Raw genomic sequence first — 14,106 nt, 5'->3', positions numbered from 1 at the left:
TCTCTCTCTCTCTCAAAAAAAAAAAAAAAAAAAAAAAAAAAGGAAAATGGTAAGTGGGGACTGTAGAGAAAGAGCATATGGATGTTTACTCTTCTGTCTAGTATAATATTACAGGCAGGAAATGACTGGTCCAAACAAGGGTACCAGGAAAGAAACAGGTAGATATATGGGGTATTTAGATATCAAATACAGAAGATCAGTAGCATTTGGGAAGTGACTGGATACGAGAGGTGCAGAATACTAAGATGCAAAATGACTGCCCAGTTTTGGTTTGGACAACTGAGCAGAGGGTGAGTCATTCGCGGAGCAGGGAAGCAGATAGGCCACTGACGGAAGAAATAATGAATGCGGTTTGGACTTGCTGAGTTTGAGGTCCCTCTAAGTTATATAAGTGGAGATAGCAAAAAGGCAGTTGGACATACAGGTCTGATCTCAAAAATGGTCTGAATTCAACATAAATCTGGATAGTTATATGTCAGATCCACTGACACAGATTTTGTTCTAGAAGATACATCATATGAATTCTGCTGAGTATAGCTATCACTCAGTAAAATAATTTTAGTCTTTAGTAATTAATTAGAATCACCTTCAGAATTTAAAGAATTAAGGATTCTACTTGGCAGCACCACCTTTTCTTTAAGAATGTCACTAATTAGATAACTCTGAGTGGCTCAGTCGATTAAGCTTCTGACTCTTGACTTCAGCTCAGGTCATGATCTCACAGGTTCGTGAGTTCAAGTCCCACATCAGGCTCTGCCCTGACAGTGCAAAGCCTGCTCAAGATTCTCTCTCTCTTCACTCTCTGCTCCTCCTGCACTGTCTCTCTCTGTCTCTCTCTCAAAATAAACAATTTTTTTTTTAATGTCAATAATTAGAGGGGTGCCTGCTTGGTCAGCTGAGTGACTGACTCTTGATTTGGGCTCAGGTCATGATCCCAGAGTCGTGGGACTGAGCCCAGTGTCTTAAGATTCTCTCTCTCTCTCTCTCTCTCTCTCAATCTCTCTGTCTCTCTCTCTCTCTCCCTCAGTCCTGCTCTCTCTCTCCTTCTCTAAATAAATAAATAAATAGATAGATAAATAAATAAATAAATAAATTTTTAAAGGACTGCCAATAATTAGAGCTCTGTGTTGACCTGATTCTTCCTGGAACACAACGTCCCTACAATCCAGACAGAATCAGAATTCAATTTTAAGTTCAGCAACTTGGCTCTATCCTAACAGCCCCTTAAGTGGATCCCAAATGCCAATTAAATAATTAACTGTTTAACTGGGAATATAACAGTCAACACATCCAAACATTAATCTACAAATAATGGGCATTAATTCATTTATTACAACAGATATCAGAACAAGAGTTTACTGCTAGCTAGGATTAGCCAACCCAATCATTTAAGTCAAGGACACACCATATGGTATTATTATTTTATAATATGTTTTATTTTGCATACTTCTGTAATATCTAGTATGTTATATATTATAATGTTTAATTATATGTAACATTCAAGGAAATACCATACTATCTTATAACATAAATATATGTAAAAAATAATTACTGTATATTTTTCCTAACCAGTCAGGAAAAGAATGTGTTCTAATAATAAAGAGGTCAAAATTACCAGAGAAAAATGTTTTAAGTGTTTAAAAGTTCGAGACAGAAGACAACTGGTGGACTGCTAAAGCTTCAGGAACAATTTTTTCTCCTATAGAGAGGACCATGTAGATTGGACCATCAGTCTGCCAAATTTTGAGTTAAAAAAAAAAATTTTTTTTATATTGGTCTACCACTGTTAAGACTTTAGGGATTATTATATGACTAAGTTCGTTTTGGGGGTTACATACCTATAAAAGATTTGCTGAATTCTTAAGTGTATTTTATTATATTCAAGAACTTGAACCTTTGTTTAGAAGAATGCTTATAAAATTTTATTATGGGAAATCAGGTTTGTCTAACAAAAATTCTCTTTACTGAAAAGCAAGTAACTATTGCTTTGAGAGACAGTTCTAACGTTCTCTTTCATAACTGGTCTTAGCCAATGGTTTTCACTTCCACACTTGCCAAAGACCTCTCCCAATATCTCTTTACCCTAATTTTTTATTTTGCCACCCTAAGATCATTTCTCAAATCTTCTCTTCCTGATAAGCAAAATCCCTTATATGCTACAAAGATACAGCACAAAGAGGATCAGAGGACAAAGAAAGAATGGGAAGGAGAGAGAATCACAGAAGGCCATTTGAACAGTGAGAGCCACTGACTGCCACTTGTTGGCAGGAAAGGGCAGGGGACTCCGAGCTGAGTACTATCCCGCGAAAAGATACCTCCTTCTAAATCACCAAATGCTGCAGCAACTTGTAAGTGGTTGTCAGGAGACAGAGTACAAGTCTGGTCCCTAGCACTGTGCCTCAGTGTGCACTGTCCTCTTCCACAGCACAGGATGGAAGAGAGGCCATGCCATCTTCCACACAAAGCTGGGTGAGACCCTGAGAATGAATTAATGGGATATTGCCTCAGAAGCTGTAAGCCCTATACAATTGTAATTTACTGTTACCACTGCTTTGGGTCTCTGTTGCCTCCTAATTATGTTTTGCAAAGTTTAGTCGGACCTTTCTCACTGAAACCAATGCACTCAACTCAACCTTCCGCAACTCTTTATTCAGAACGTGTCTGGCTGGTCATAGGGGACAGAAGCCCTGAGTGTGTGGCAATAAACGTGGGAGTGGGGGTGGCCTTGCAGATAAAGCTAATGTTTTAATTTTAAAACAATTTGGCAATTAGACCACGTAAGAATACAAAATACATTCAACAATTAGCAATTATGACGGAAATGCGGTATAGGTCCTTGGGCAGAAAGCGTCCACGCTTTTTTACACCAGAAACCCAAACCCTGGAACGCTAGAGATAGTGGAAAGGTAAGCGAAGAGGCCAAGAATTTGCCGCTCTGCTTGAAACACAGTACCAAAAAACCGCCCAGTGCCAAAAACTGCCATTCATTCTCGGAAACGCTCCAAGGGAAGGTGATTAATCCTGTTTACAGGAGCAAAAAATTTGAGGTAAACACCCAAAGGAAAGTTAAAGAGCTGTCTCACTGGTCCCACAAACTCGGATGGAGGGAGCGGAGAATGACCCCGCGGAAACCTTGGCCCTGGCCGCCGGGTACTGTGGTAGCCGACGCACCCACGAGTTTCGCATTCCTCCAGCTCTCCCCTGACCCGCAGCGCTCCCCGCAGGCTGCGGTCCCCACGGCCACCAGCAACAGCCGGGAGGGGCCAACCGCACTTCCTGAGGCCCGTGCAAGTTACAATCGAGTGGATGCGGCTACTGCCGCGGGTCCCGGAGCCCGCGAGCCCCGGCCCCTGCCCGGACACAGGGAATCGAGGCTCTCCCAACTCGGCGCATTCCAGCCGCACCAAGCGGTGCCCTGACCCTCCCGGGCGCGGCATGGGGAACTGACCTGCGGCCCTGGTGACCCAGGTGACCTGGAGGCTAGGAAAGGAGACTCTCTCCGGGACAGCCCAGAAAGCGGAGCTGATCGCCCCAAGTTAGACCTGGAGCTCCCCAGTTCAACGTAAAACAAAGTGCGAGTCCCCAGGCTCTAGGAGATCGGGCACGTTTTCTCCTTCCCTTGAAACAACCCTGAAACAGTCCCTTTCGTAATCCCGGGCTTGGGGCAAAAGAATTCTCTTGTAACCGCGTGCCTTCTAAAAGTCGCACAGCCTAAAATTAGTGCTTTGTTGGCTTTAGAAGTGGCCTTGGACCACCAGAGCCTCGGACCCAGAGCCAAAAGGGGACACGAGTTACCTTACCTGATGCAGCAAGTGATGCCAAGAGTAAGGGAAGGTAGAAGAGGCTACCTCGGGGACACACACCAACTGCACGTCCCCCCGCCCCGTCCCCTCCCCGGAACCCCACCCTCGGGAGCAGCAACGGCTAGGAGATCCAGCACGTTTCCTGCCAGGCGGCCGGCGGCGAGCCGCTCCCCTACCCGCCCACCACACCGCCACCCACTTACCACTCGCTCCTCGGGGACACCTCGGGGCCCCGCCTTCCCGGGGCCGGGGCGTGTGTCACTGGCCATCCTAGGAGGCCACGTCCCCTCTCGGAGGTCACAGCGCGAGGCACGGGTACGCGACCCTCCCAGCCGGCGGGGGGAGGAGGGCTGGGGGAGCCGCACCCGTCGGAGGAGTCTGGGTCACTCCCCACCAGACGGATGGCGAGGACCTCCCCGCGGGAGTTCTCTCCGCGTTTCTGGCACCCTCCCTCTGCCGCCGGGGGGAGCCGAACTCGGGTTCCGAGGAAAAGTGCACGAGAAAGTTGGTGACATCTCAAGACTCGGCCCCGAGAAGGAGATCGGGACGCACGGTGGAAGCCGCAGAAAGACCATCCTCCCGGCAGCCCACGCCCCACTTCCCGGGGCTGCGACACTGCACGGGCTTACCTGCTCCAGGACCCGCAGGCCCGCGCCGCCTGCCCGCCAGCCGCCGCCGCCGCCGCCGCCGCGTCCCGAGCGGGCCGCGCTCCTCTGGGCGTGTTTGGGTCCTCAATGATCGCTGGGGAGTGTGCGAGCGTGAGTTCCGTGGAGCAACGTGCTTTAAAAAGGAAATGTGAAGGACCAGACAAATCCGAAAGGAAAAAAAAAAAAAAATTTTTTTTTTGACACCCGATTGAAAACGCCCCCAACTTGTGCAATCTTCCTGCCCGGTAGTTCCGCCAAAAACAAAAACAAAACAGTCCAAGCGCAAATCTGGAACCGGCGCGCCGGCACCAAGTTGGCCAAACACTAGAGAGTTTTCCGTCTGCAGAAACGACCCGGGAGAAAGGAGGCACCGCTCCCCGCGGTGCTCCAAGCGGCTTCGGGAGAAAGCTCGCGGCCGGCTGCGGCTGCCCGCTCCCCTCCTCCGAGGAAAGGCGACTCCACAACTTTGTGCGCGAGCGGCTCGCTCCGGCGGCTCCTCCTCCGCCTCCTCCCCCGCCGCCGCCGGCCTGCCCCTTTGTTGGAGAGCGGCGCAGGAGGCAGAAGAGGGAGGGGGCGCGCCGCCGTCCCCCCGGGAAACGGGCTCGCGGCAGGGCACCCCGGGGCCGGCCCTCCCCGGGAGGAGGCGGCCGAGCGCTCCCGCTCCCCCCGGCCCTCGGCCCTCGGCCGCCGGCCCCCGCCGCCGCAGGCCCAGCAACTTTGTTCCGAGAGAGCCGCCCCTCTCGGCTCCGGTTCGGCCCCGGCCCGGCCCAGGCGGCCACCGCGGGCTGGGCTCCGGGAACGTGGCGCCCCGGGTCACCTGACCGCGCGCCCCGTCAATCAGCTCCCGCCCCGCGCTCCCTCCCCGCCCGCAGCAGCCGGCCCGGCGCTCGGCTGGCCTGGGGCTGCGCGCCCCGCGCGGCTCCCCGAGCGTGCGGCGCGCCGGGAGCTAGGAATGGATGCCTGGCGCAGCACCATCCCCTTTATTCAGATTACCCGAACGTGTGAGTCACGCCCCCACCTCGGGCAAACCGGGTAGTTCTGGAGATCTTGTTCTCTTCCAGAGGTAAATCTCCATTTGCCCCCTCCATTCACCCCACCTCCGTTTGCTGACGTTGCTGATTTGTAGATCCTACTTCCAAGGGTGTGTTTATTTTAGCTTTCTTAGTGTCGCTTTTAGTGTGAAGAGAAACTTGAATTTCGTTTTATATTCGTTCATACCTACAAATAGTGCCTATACTGGCCTTATTTTTCTTATTTTCAAATATACACACACACCAAGATAGACCTCGAATAGCCTGTCTCAAGGTTGAGGCGTTGGTAAAGAAAATCTGGGGGAAAATCACCGTGTATTTCCTGTGCATTTCTCTTAGTTACATGTTTCACTCCTCATGTGTTCCTGTGATTCTTTTACATCGTCATCGTACTTGGGGAGGGAGAGGGGGAGAGGGAGGGGGGAGGACAGCAACCTAAGTTCCTAGTTGCAAAACAAAGGAAAGGATGATTGATAACTGAGCAGCTCTGGCTTATTCCTGGTTTAATATTTGAAAGTTAATTTACGAGTTAGTAAAGATAAATCACTAGGGGATTTATTAAATGCTTTTTTTTTTCCCCCAGAAAGAATTCCCTAGTTTTTTATTAGCTACAAAGTGTTCCCTCATTCCTAAAGGGTGTTGGAGTGGTAGGAGGTCCTGAAAGATAGTGTTGTTTATAAGGTCTCTACCTTAGCTTCCTTGCTTTGGGGAATTTTCTTCATATAATCCCACAACACATCCAGGTGATTAACTTCAAGTGGGTATAATTTATTCATTCACTTTTATTGGTTCATTCATTTAACAAATGTCAATTTATGGCCTGCCAGTTCCAAGGCCCTGTGAATGATGAGAAGAAAAATCAGATAGAGATCTTGCCTTAAAGAATGTCAAATCTAACAAGTGAGATAAGGCATGAAAACAAATAAGGATATGCAAGATCAGCGATGATAAGTGCCATAAGAAAAGGACAGATGAAGTGCTACTTGGGTCTGTCTGTATCAAAGTACAATGAGGTTTACTGATAATTCTACAGACTCTTAAAGCTGTTCATCATGCACTGTATCCTCTTGGTTGAGTTGATGGAAACTCAAATTCCTCCTTTAAAATAAAATTACATTGAAGCATTGAAGGAATTCGTTGCTTGAAATGATGTAAGTGAAAAGCACTTTGAAAATTGCAAAATGCTGGACAAATATTACTTTATCTAACTCAAAATTTTGAAAAACACACTTGCTTGGGGACCTAGAACCTCTGAGTTTCTTAACCACTGAGGGGATGTCTGGCTAAGCTTCCCCAAAGGCCATAAGGAAAGAGTCATAAGAGTACAGTCACCATCTGTACGGGAGTGACTCCACCCACACCTCCAGCTTCAGTGGCTGGTTACCTGGAAACTTCGTGGTATTTGTAGCCTTTCTCCCCTCACGGAGAGACTGATATTCTCTGTAGGCCATGGACAGAGACAAAATAAAGAACTTCCTGCTGTTGGGATGACCAAGAGGTCCCAAGCTGGTCCTGTTCCCTGTTTCCTTTGCAAGTGGAGAAACCACTCTTAGTGGAAGATTTTGACCACAGAAGGCCACGTTTCCATACAGCAGACAGTATGATCTTCCTTTGCAGCCTGAGAATCAAGTTGTAGGGGAAAGTGGAGACAGACTACCAGGAGGTGGGTAGCAGTTAATGCACCTGCATCCAACATTCCAGCTGTGGTCCATGCACTGGGGGCATTGGCTTGTGATGACAGAACTCAATGGGTTTTGTCTCCCCACCCAAAAGAGCAATGGAGAGCATTCAGAGAAAGTGATAGGAATGTGGCCCAGAGTCTACCATTAACTCGAACTCTGAATTGCCCCATTGTCACCACAGAACAGTGAAAATTCCAGAAAACTGAACTGATATCACTGGGACAAAGCCCTTGACATAGGAGAAAATATGAGTAGTATATATATAGATTCGGATATAGAAATATATCCATCTTTACGTATATATAATATAGAGAGAGATGATTCTACATAGATACTCTTCATATGTAGGGAACTGCATCCTAATATAAGAGCCAAAAAGAAAATCTTCTTACTAAACTTTGTATATAATGAATATAGTATATGTAGCAAGAGTATATAAATGTGGTTTCTCTTTAAACTATAGACACATAGGGAAACACATAATATATAAAAAGCAGGGCACTCCTTCAGCTTTATCCTTGGTGTTGACTATAAATAAAGCCCTGCATGGAAGCATTTAAGAGAGGAACAAAGGTTAGGGAATTTAACTTTTCTTACCTTTTCCAGGTCAAGAAAGTGGTTTATATATATTAGATACCAGAATACTTGCTGAATGTTGTTGCTGTATTCTTCAGTCAAATATCCAGTATTTATTGAGCAAGTTGAAAATAGATATAAATAAAATTATTTGTGATACAATTAAGGAAACTAATAATAATGCATGAAACTTTTAGAGACAAATTAGAATGAAGGCAGAGTTTCTCACACTTTCATGAGCTCAAGAATCACCAGGGAGAATATTTTAAACTCAGATTGCCTACTAACTCCCAGAAATTCTGATTTGCTAGGTCTGGTGAGGCCCAGGAAGCTGCAATTTTAATAAACAATCCATGAAGGTAGATCAGGATGGTTGGGGAATCTTACTTTGAGCCACTGTTCCCTAAGGAGCTGGCCTCAAATAGGCCACTTTGGATGACTGGAGGAGTCTAGAAATTGCCCTATAAGAAAAACATTGCCCACTGGATCGATCATAATTTCAAAGTGCCCACAATTAGCTTTATCTCTGTGAGTTCAAGTGTTTTGTTCAGTTGTGGATCACCCTTGAGGTTGTCGAGGGTCATTAACACCTCGGGAGCATTCTGGGAAATTCAGCCTGCCCTGTGGTACAGAGCCTGGCAAATCCTGACCAAATGCTCTGCAGAAAAAGTCTGCTGGCAGGAGGGGAGGGAGGAGAGGACTGATGAAGGTAGGGGAGTTGAAATGCGGGTCCAAAGAAGCTAAGGACAAAATAAAAAGACCAAGCGGTTGAGGAGAAAAGAGTAATTAATTGATAGAACAAAAGGAGAGAATAAAGGAGGCCCCAAAAGAGAAGCAAGAGGCAAAGAGAGAGTAGAGGATAAAACCCAGACCCACTTCTTCACAGTGTGCTGCCCCTGAGAACCAGACAGCTCTCTGAGTAAAAGGAGTGTCCTATGTTGGGGTTATCAGACTTGTCACTTTTACTTGGTTTCATTTGTATTGCATAATTTGGCGATGTTGGTACTGGAAGGGATTTTACAGTTTCTCCTTCAACCCTCTTAGTCACGTGTGGCTCCAGAAACAAATGACAAAGATGTAAAACAGGCTAAGGGAGTGCATTTAGGTAACATAAAAATCTATTGGGGGGAAATGTCCAAATTACTAAGAAGTAAAGAGAGCATCCCTAGGTTATATAAATTCGAAGGAACAGGAGGAACAGAAGACAGAGTTGTTGAAAGCAATCAAAGCTGGATTTAAGTTGCCTGAGTGCTAACTATTAAATTGACAGTGATTTTGGCACAAAAACAGACACATAGACCAATGGAATAGAATAGAAACCCCAGAACTAGACCCACAAACGTATGGCCAACTAATCTGTGACAAAGCAGGAAAGAACATCCAATGGAAAAAAGTCTCTTTAACAAATGGTGCTGGGAGAACTGGACAGCAACATGCAGAAGGTTGAAACTAGACCACTTTCTCACACCATTCACAAAAATAAACTCAAAATGGATAAAGGACCTGAATGTGAGACAGGAAACCATCAAAACCCTAGAGGAGAAAGCAGGAAAAGACCTCTCTGACCTCAGCCGTAGCAATCTCTTACTCGACACATCCCCAAGGCAAGGGAATTAAAAGCAAAAATGAATTACTGGGACCTTATGAAGATAAAAAGCTTCTGCACAGCAAAGGAAACAACCAACAAAACTAAAAGGCAATCAACGGAATGGGAAAAGATATTTGCAAATGACATATCGGACAAAGGGCTAGTATCCAAAATCTATAAAGAGCTCACCAAACTCCACACCCGAAAAACAAATAACCCAGTGAAGAAATGGGCAGAAAACATGAATAGACACTTCTCTAAAGAAGACATCCGGATGGCCAACAGGCACATGAAAAGATGGTCAACGTCACTCCTCATCAGGGAAATACAAATCCAAACCACACTCAGATATCACCTCACGCCAGTCAGAGTGGCCAAAATGAACAAATCAGGAGACTATAGATGCTGGAGAGGATGTGGAGAAACGGGAACCCTCTTGCACTGTTGGTGGGAATGCAAATTGGTGCAGCCACTCTGGAAAACAGTGTGGAGGTTCCTCAGAAAATTAAAAATAGACCTACCCTATGACCCAGCAGTAGCACTGCTAGGAATTTACCCAAGGGATACAGGAGTGCTGATGCATAGGGGCACTTGTACCCCAATGTTTATAGCAGCACTCTCAACAATAGCCAAATTATGGAAAGAGCCTAAATGTCCATCAACTGATGAATGGATAAAGAAATTGTGGTTTATATACACAATGGAGTACTACATGGCAATGAGAACGAAATATGGCCCTTTGTAGCAACGTGGATGGAACTGGAGACTGTGATGCTAAGTGAAATAAGCCATACAGAGAAAGACAGATACCATATGTTTTCACTCTTATGTGGATCCTGAGAAACTTAACAGAAACCCATGGGGGAGGGGAAGGAAAAAAAAAAAAGAGGTTAGAGTGGGAGAGAGCCAAAGCATAAGAGACTCTTAAAAACTGAGAACAAACTGAGGGTTGATGGGGGGTGGGAGGGAGGGGAGGGTGGGTGATGGGTATTGAGTAGGGCACCTTTTGGGATGAGCATTGGGTGTTGTATGGAAATAAATTTGACAATAAATTTCATATATTGAAAAAATAAACATTAAAAAACTGTAAAAAATAAATAAATAAATAAATTGACAGTGATTAGCTGTATGAGCTTACGGAACTTACTTGATCTTTAGCTTTGTGTCTATGAAATAGAAAGAATGCCTCCCTCAAATGTTGGGAGAATCCAATGCTTGATATGAAGCATTCATCACAGTATCTGAGGTTTTTTACTATTATGTTCCTCCCTCTGTCTTAACTCAAGATGATTTGCTGCCATTTTGTGATTATCTTCATTTATCATTTTCTTGAAAACTTTCTGGATGGAACCCCCATTATCTGCTGAGGGGCTGGGTGTGCCAATGACAATAAGCCACAGTGGTTGTCTTCAAAAAGCTACTGTCTAGTGCAGGAGACCAACACATAATAGACAATTATAAATTATTATGAGTACATCAGTACAGCCAAGATGTAACATGACCCAGAAGAGGGACATGTAACCCAATAGGAGGAGGACAGGGATAGAGGGTATCGAAAAGTGACACCTGAGTCAAGTCTTAACAGATGAATAGGAATCATAAAGGACATCTGTTGTCTTGCCTCTGCCCAGCATCTTTCCCCTCTTTTTAAAGGAACATTACCCCTTCCTTTGGGTAATTGTTCCAATCAAATTTTGTGGGGCTGCCAATCACATCTCCACCTAGCCTTGGGGGAGGTTCATGACTCCAGAACAGTCAACCATAGACCTCAACCCCAGGCATAGTGATTAATCCAAGAGGGACAAAGGGAGATCTAGGCTAAACCCACACATGTCCTTTCAGAGGAATTTTCCAGAATAACACTGGAAAGGAAACTTCTCTTTTCTCTTTGGAATTAATAAACCGGAGTGACATAAAACTGAGACTACCCCCACAATCCCCCCCCCATGCCCCTCTCCTCCCCCTTCTACTTGAGTTCTATACCTACAAAAGGAGAAAATGAAACCATCACACAAGGAGCTGAAAAATATGGAGAAAATCTTGAGGACACGGGAGTCCTTGGTTTTCATGCACAGAGGCAGTGCCCTCTTCATAATCCCCTTTTTTATGAATGTTGGCTTGCGTTGGAATTCTATGACTTGCAACTGCCCAAGCCAGTCTAATGTAAAAATTAACCAGGAAAAGAGGAGGCCTAAGTGAAAGCTTGAGGGTAAGAAAGAGCATAGGGTTTATGTGTGTGGTGCTAGGTTGCAAGAGGAACATTTCCTTTTGTTGAAGTCCTGCTTGAGCTCCCCAATTCCCTAGAGACCATGCTAGACATGCTAACCCAAATTCATCCACTGCCTTAGCCTGGTAAGGTAGGGATCACCATAGAGATTTCTAGGCCATTTTTATGTATTTCATCTACCTAGATTATGCCCCACCCATAGTAGAATTGAAACATGTCCTAATTCATGACCTATTTGGTAATAGCCCTAAACTTCAGCCAGCTATGACTGCTTCTCTATCCAGGGCCAGTCTTCAGGCTCCTGGATACACCCTTAGGTCTACTAATAGATACAGCGTGTAGCATTGAGAATCCAGTCTGGGTTGTGCTTCTCCTGCTCCAATACAATTCTGCAGACAGGAAGGCTTGATTAGGTGAGGTCAGTGTTCCTGACACCTCCCTGGAGGCCAAACATTCCATGGCCAGCTGACCGATTTGAAAGGGAGTGACTTTACAACCCAGACTGTCTCCAGAGCCCCTCCTTTCGCAGACTCCTCCCTCTGGGCAGCAGCCTCTCTGAACTGTGGAGACATGGCCAGCATGACTTTAACCTGAGCCTAAGTGATGATATTAACCAATGGGCCCTCCATTTTTTTTTTGCATCTAGAAAAACACCCCTACTGTTTGCAAGTGGATGACAAACTCTTCTGTGTACTTACCCTGCTTTTAAAAGACATATTGCCACATAGTTTCCCCATCCAATGTTATGCGTGCCTGGAGGGCAGTGGCCTCCTTCCCCCAGAGAACTAGCAGGGGCTGCAGATGCACTGATGGGTGTCTCCTTGGTGATTATTAGGCATTTCTGGCCATGTGACCCTAAGGAAGAGCCCAAGGATCCAATCACTGTAACAGGGTAAAATATTGGGCAGTTTGGGGCACCCGGGTGGCTCAGTCAGTTAAGCAACAGACCGTTGATCTTGGCTCAGGGCACGATCTCACAGTTCATGAGTTCAAGCCCCCAGTCAGGCTCCGTGCTAATGATGTGGAGCCTGCTTGGGATGGTCTCTCCTTGTCTCTGCCCCTTGCCTGCTTGTGCTTGCTCTCTCTCTCTCTCTCTCTCTCTCAAAATAAATAAATAAGCTTAAAAAAAAATATTTGGGCAGTTTATTGGTATTATGCAGAAATTTTTAAGTACCAGTTATTTTAATAAATGCAACTATTTTGTTTTACAAAGTTAGGGCAAACTGCTTCTCGGCATAGTTACAATCACCACAGATCTCAAACTAGTGGCTGCCTGCCACTGGAAAGAAATCATGTCACAACGTCAAGTGTACCCTTCTTCCAATAGGCATCTTCAATCATGTATCTGCTCTTTGCAAAGAAAAGCAAAGAAAAAAGGAGGTTTCATTTCTATAATCTACTTAGGTACACACTGTGCCCCTGCGTTGGCACAGCAGTTACCTCTATCCAGGAGGTGTCCCAGAAAATCTGAGGAACCTAAGGGGTCATCACTCAACTCAAGTGTGCAGCCAGAGCCTTCCTCAGAGGATCCCTTTTTTCATGTTTGTTTTGTTTTGTTTTTTGAGGTTTGAAACACAGGTTTTATGTATTTATTTATTTTTATGTAATTTATTTTTTTAAATTTACATCCAAGTTAGTTAGCATATAGTGCAACAATGATTTCAGGAGATCCTTAATGTAGATCCTTGATGTAATGATTTCAGTAGATTCCTTAATGCCCCTTACCCATTTAGCCCATCCCCCCTCCCACAACCCCCTCCAGGAACCCTCTGTTTGTTCTCCATACTTAAGAGTCTTCAGAGGATACTTCTAAATTAAAATAAGGGCCAAATTCTTGTTTGCATTTGTGATCATCTTGGCATCACGAAGAGTTATTTTATTTGTTACAGTAATATGAGAAGAACACATTAAGGTATCTTCACCTTAATAGGTTGAAGATACATTCTTGCTAAATGATGGTCTTAAGATAACAAATCTTGCTATCTAAAAACAAGGCTTCCCTGTACTTATTTCAAACTCAGAGAGATGGGTAAATTTGTTTTTCATGCAACACATGGAAGCACATGGACAGTGGACTTAAAAGAACCATGACACAGCAATGAGTGCCATATTTAAATTTAGAGTAGCAGTTTAGTTGCATTAAAGTAATATCTGTCACATTAAATTTATGTTGTTAATTTGAATTAAATATGCGATTTTCTTGTATTAAGTTCATTTTTTGCTTTTGCTTATATAAATCCACAAGAGCTATAAGCATAAATAATCTATACTTACATTTGTACACATTTAAGTAATATTATAATTAGTGTAAGTCAGTGCCTGAAGTCCATAGATTTTATTTTTCCTTGAATAGAGTTGGAACATTACTAAAGTTTGCAAAACATTAGCCATGTTAAGACTGATCAGGGGGCGCCTGGGTGGCTCAGTCGGTTAAGCGTCCGACTTCAGCTCAGGTCATGATCTCACAGTTCGTGGGTTCGAACCCTGCGTCAGGCTCTGTGCTGACAGCTCAGAGCCTGGATTCGGATTCTGTGTCTCCCTCTCTCTGTGTT

The 14,106-nt window shown here is 45.0% G+C and overlaps 1 protein-coding gene across 1 annotated transcript in view; it reads right to left on the bottom strand.

The window, feature by feature from the left end:
- LOC125939152 (translation initiation factor IF-2-like) overlaps positions 1-5,525 on the bottom strand; it is a 10,740-nt gene extending 5,215 nt beyond the window's left edge. Inside the window, exons 1-2 of the mRNA XM_049654667.1 lie at positions 5,469-5,525; positions 4,433-5,396 (exon numbers count right to left, since the gene is read on the bottom strand). Of these exons, the coding sequence (XP_049510624.1) occupies positions 4,433-5,396; positions 5,469-5,525 (1,021 nt within the window). The remainder of the gene's footprint in view (positions 1-4,432; positions 5,397-5,468) is intronic.
- Positions 5,526-14,106: the final 8,581 nt, after the last annotated feature.

Source organism: Panthera uncia (assembly GCF_023721935.1).
Source record: "Panthera uncia isolate 11264 chromosome B2 unlocalized genomic scaffold, Puncia_PCG_1.0 HiC_scaffold_24, whole genome shotgun sequence".
Lineage (NCBI taxonomy): Eukaryota > Metazoa > Chordata > Mammalia > Carnivora > Felidae > Panthera > Panthera uncia.
This window is presented reverse-complemented; position numbering and strand designations above follow the sequence as displayed.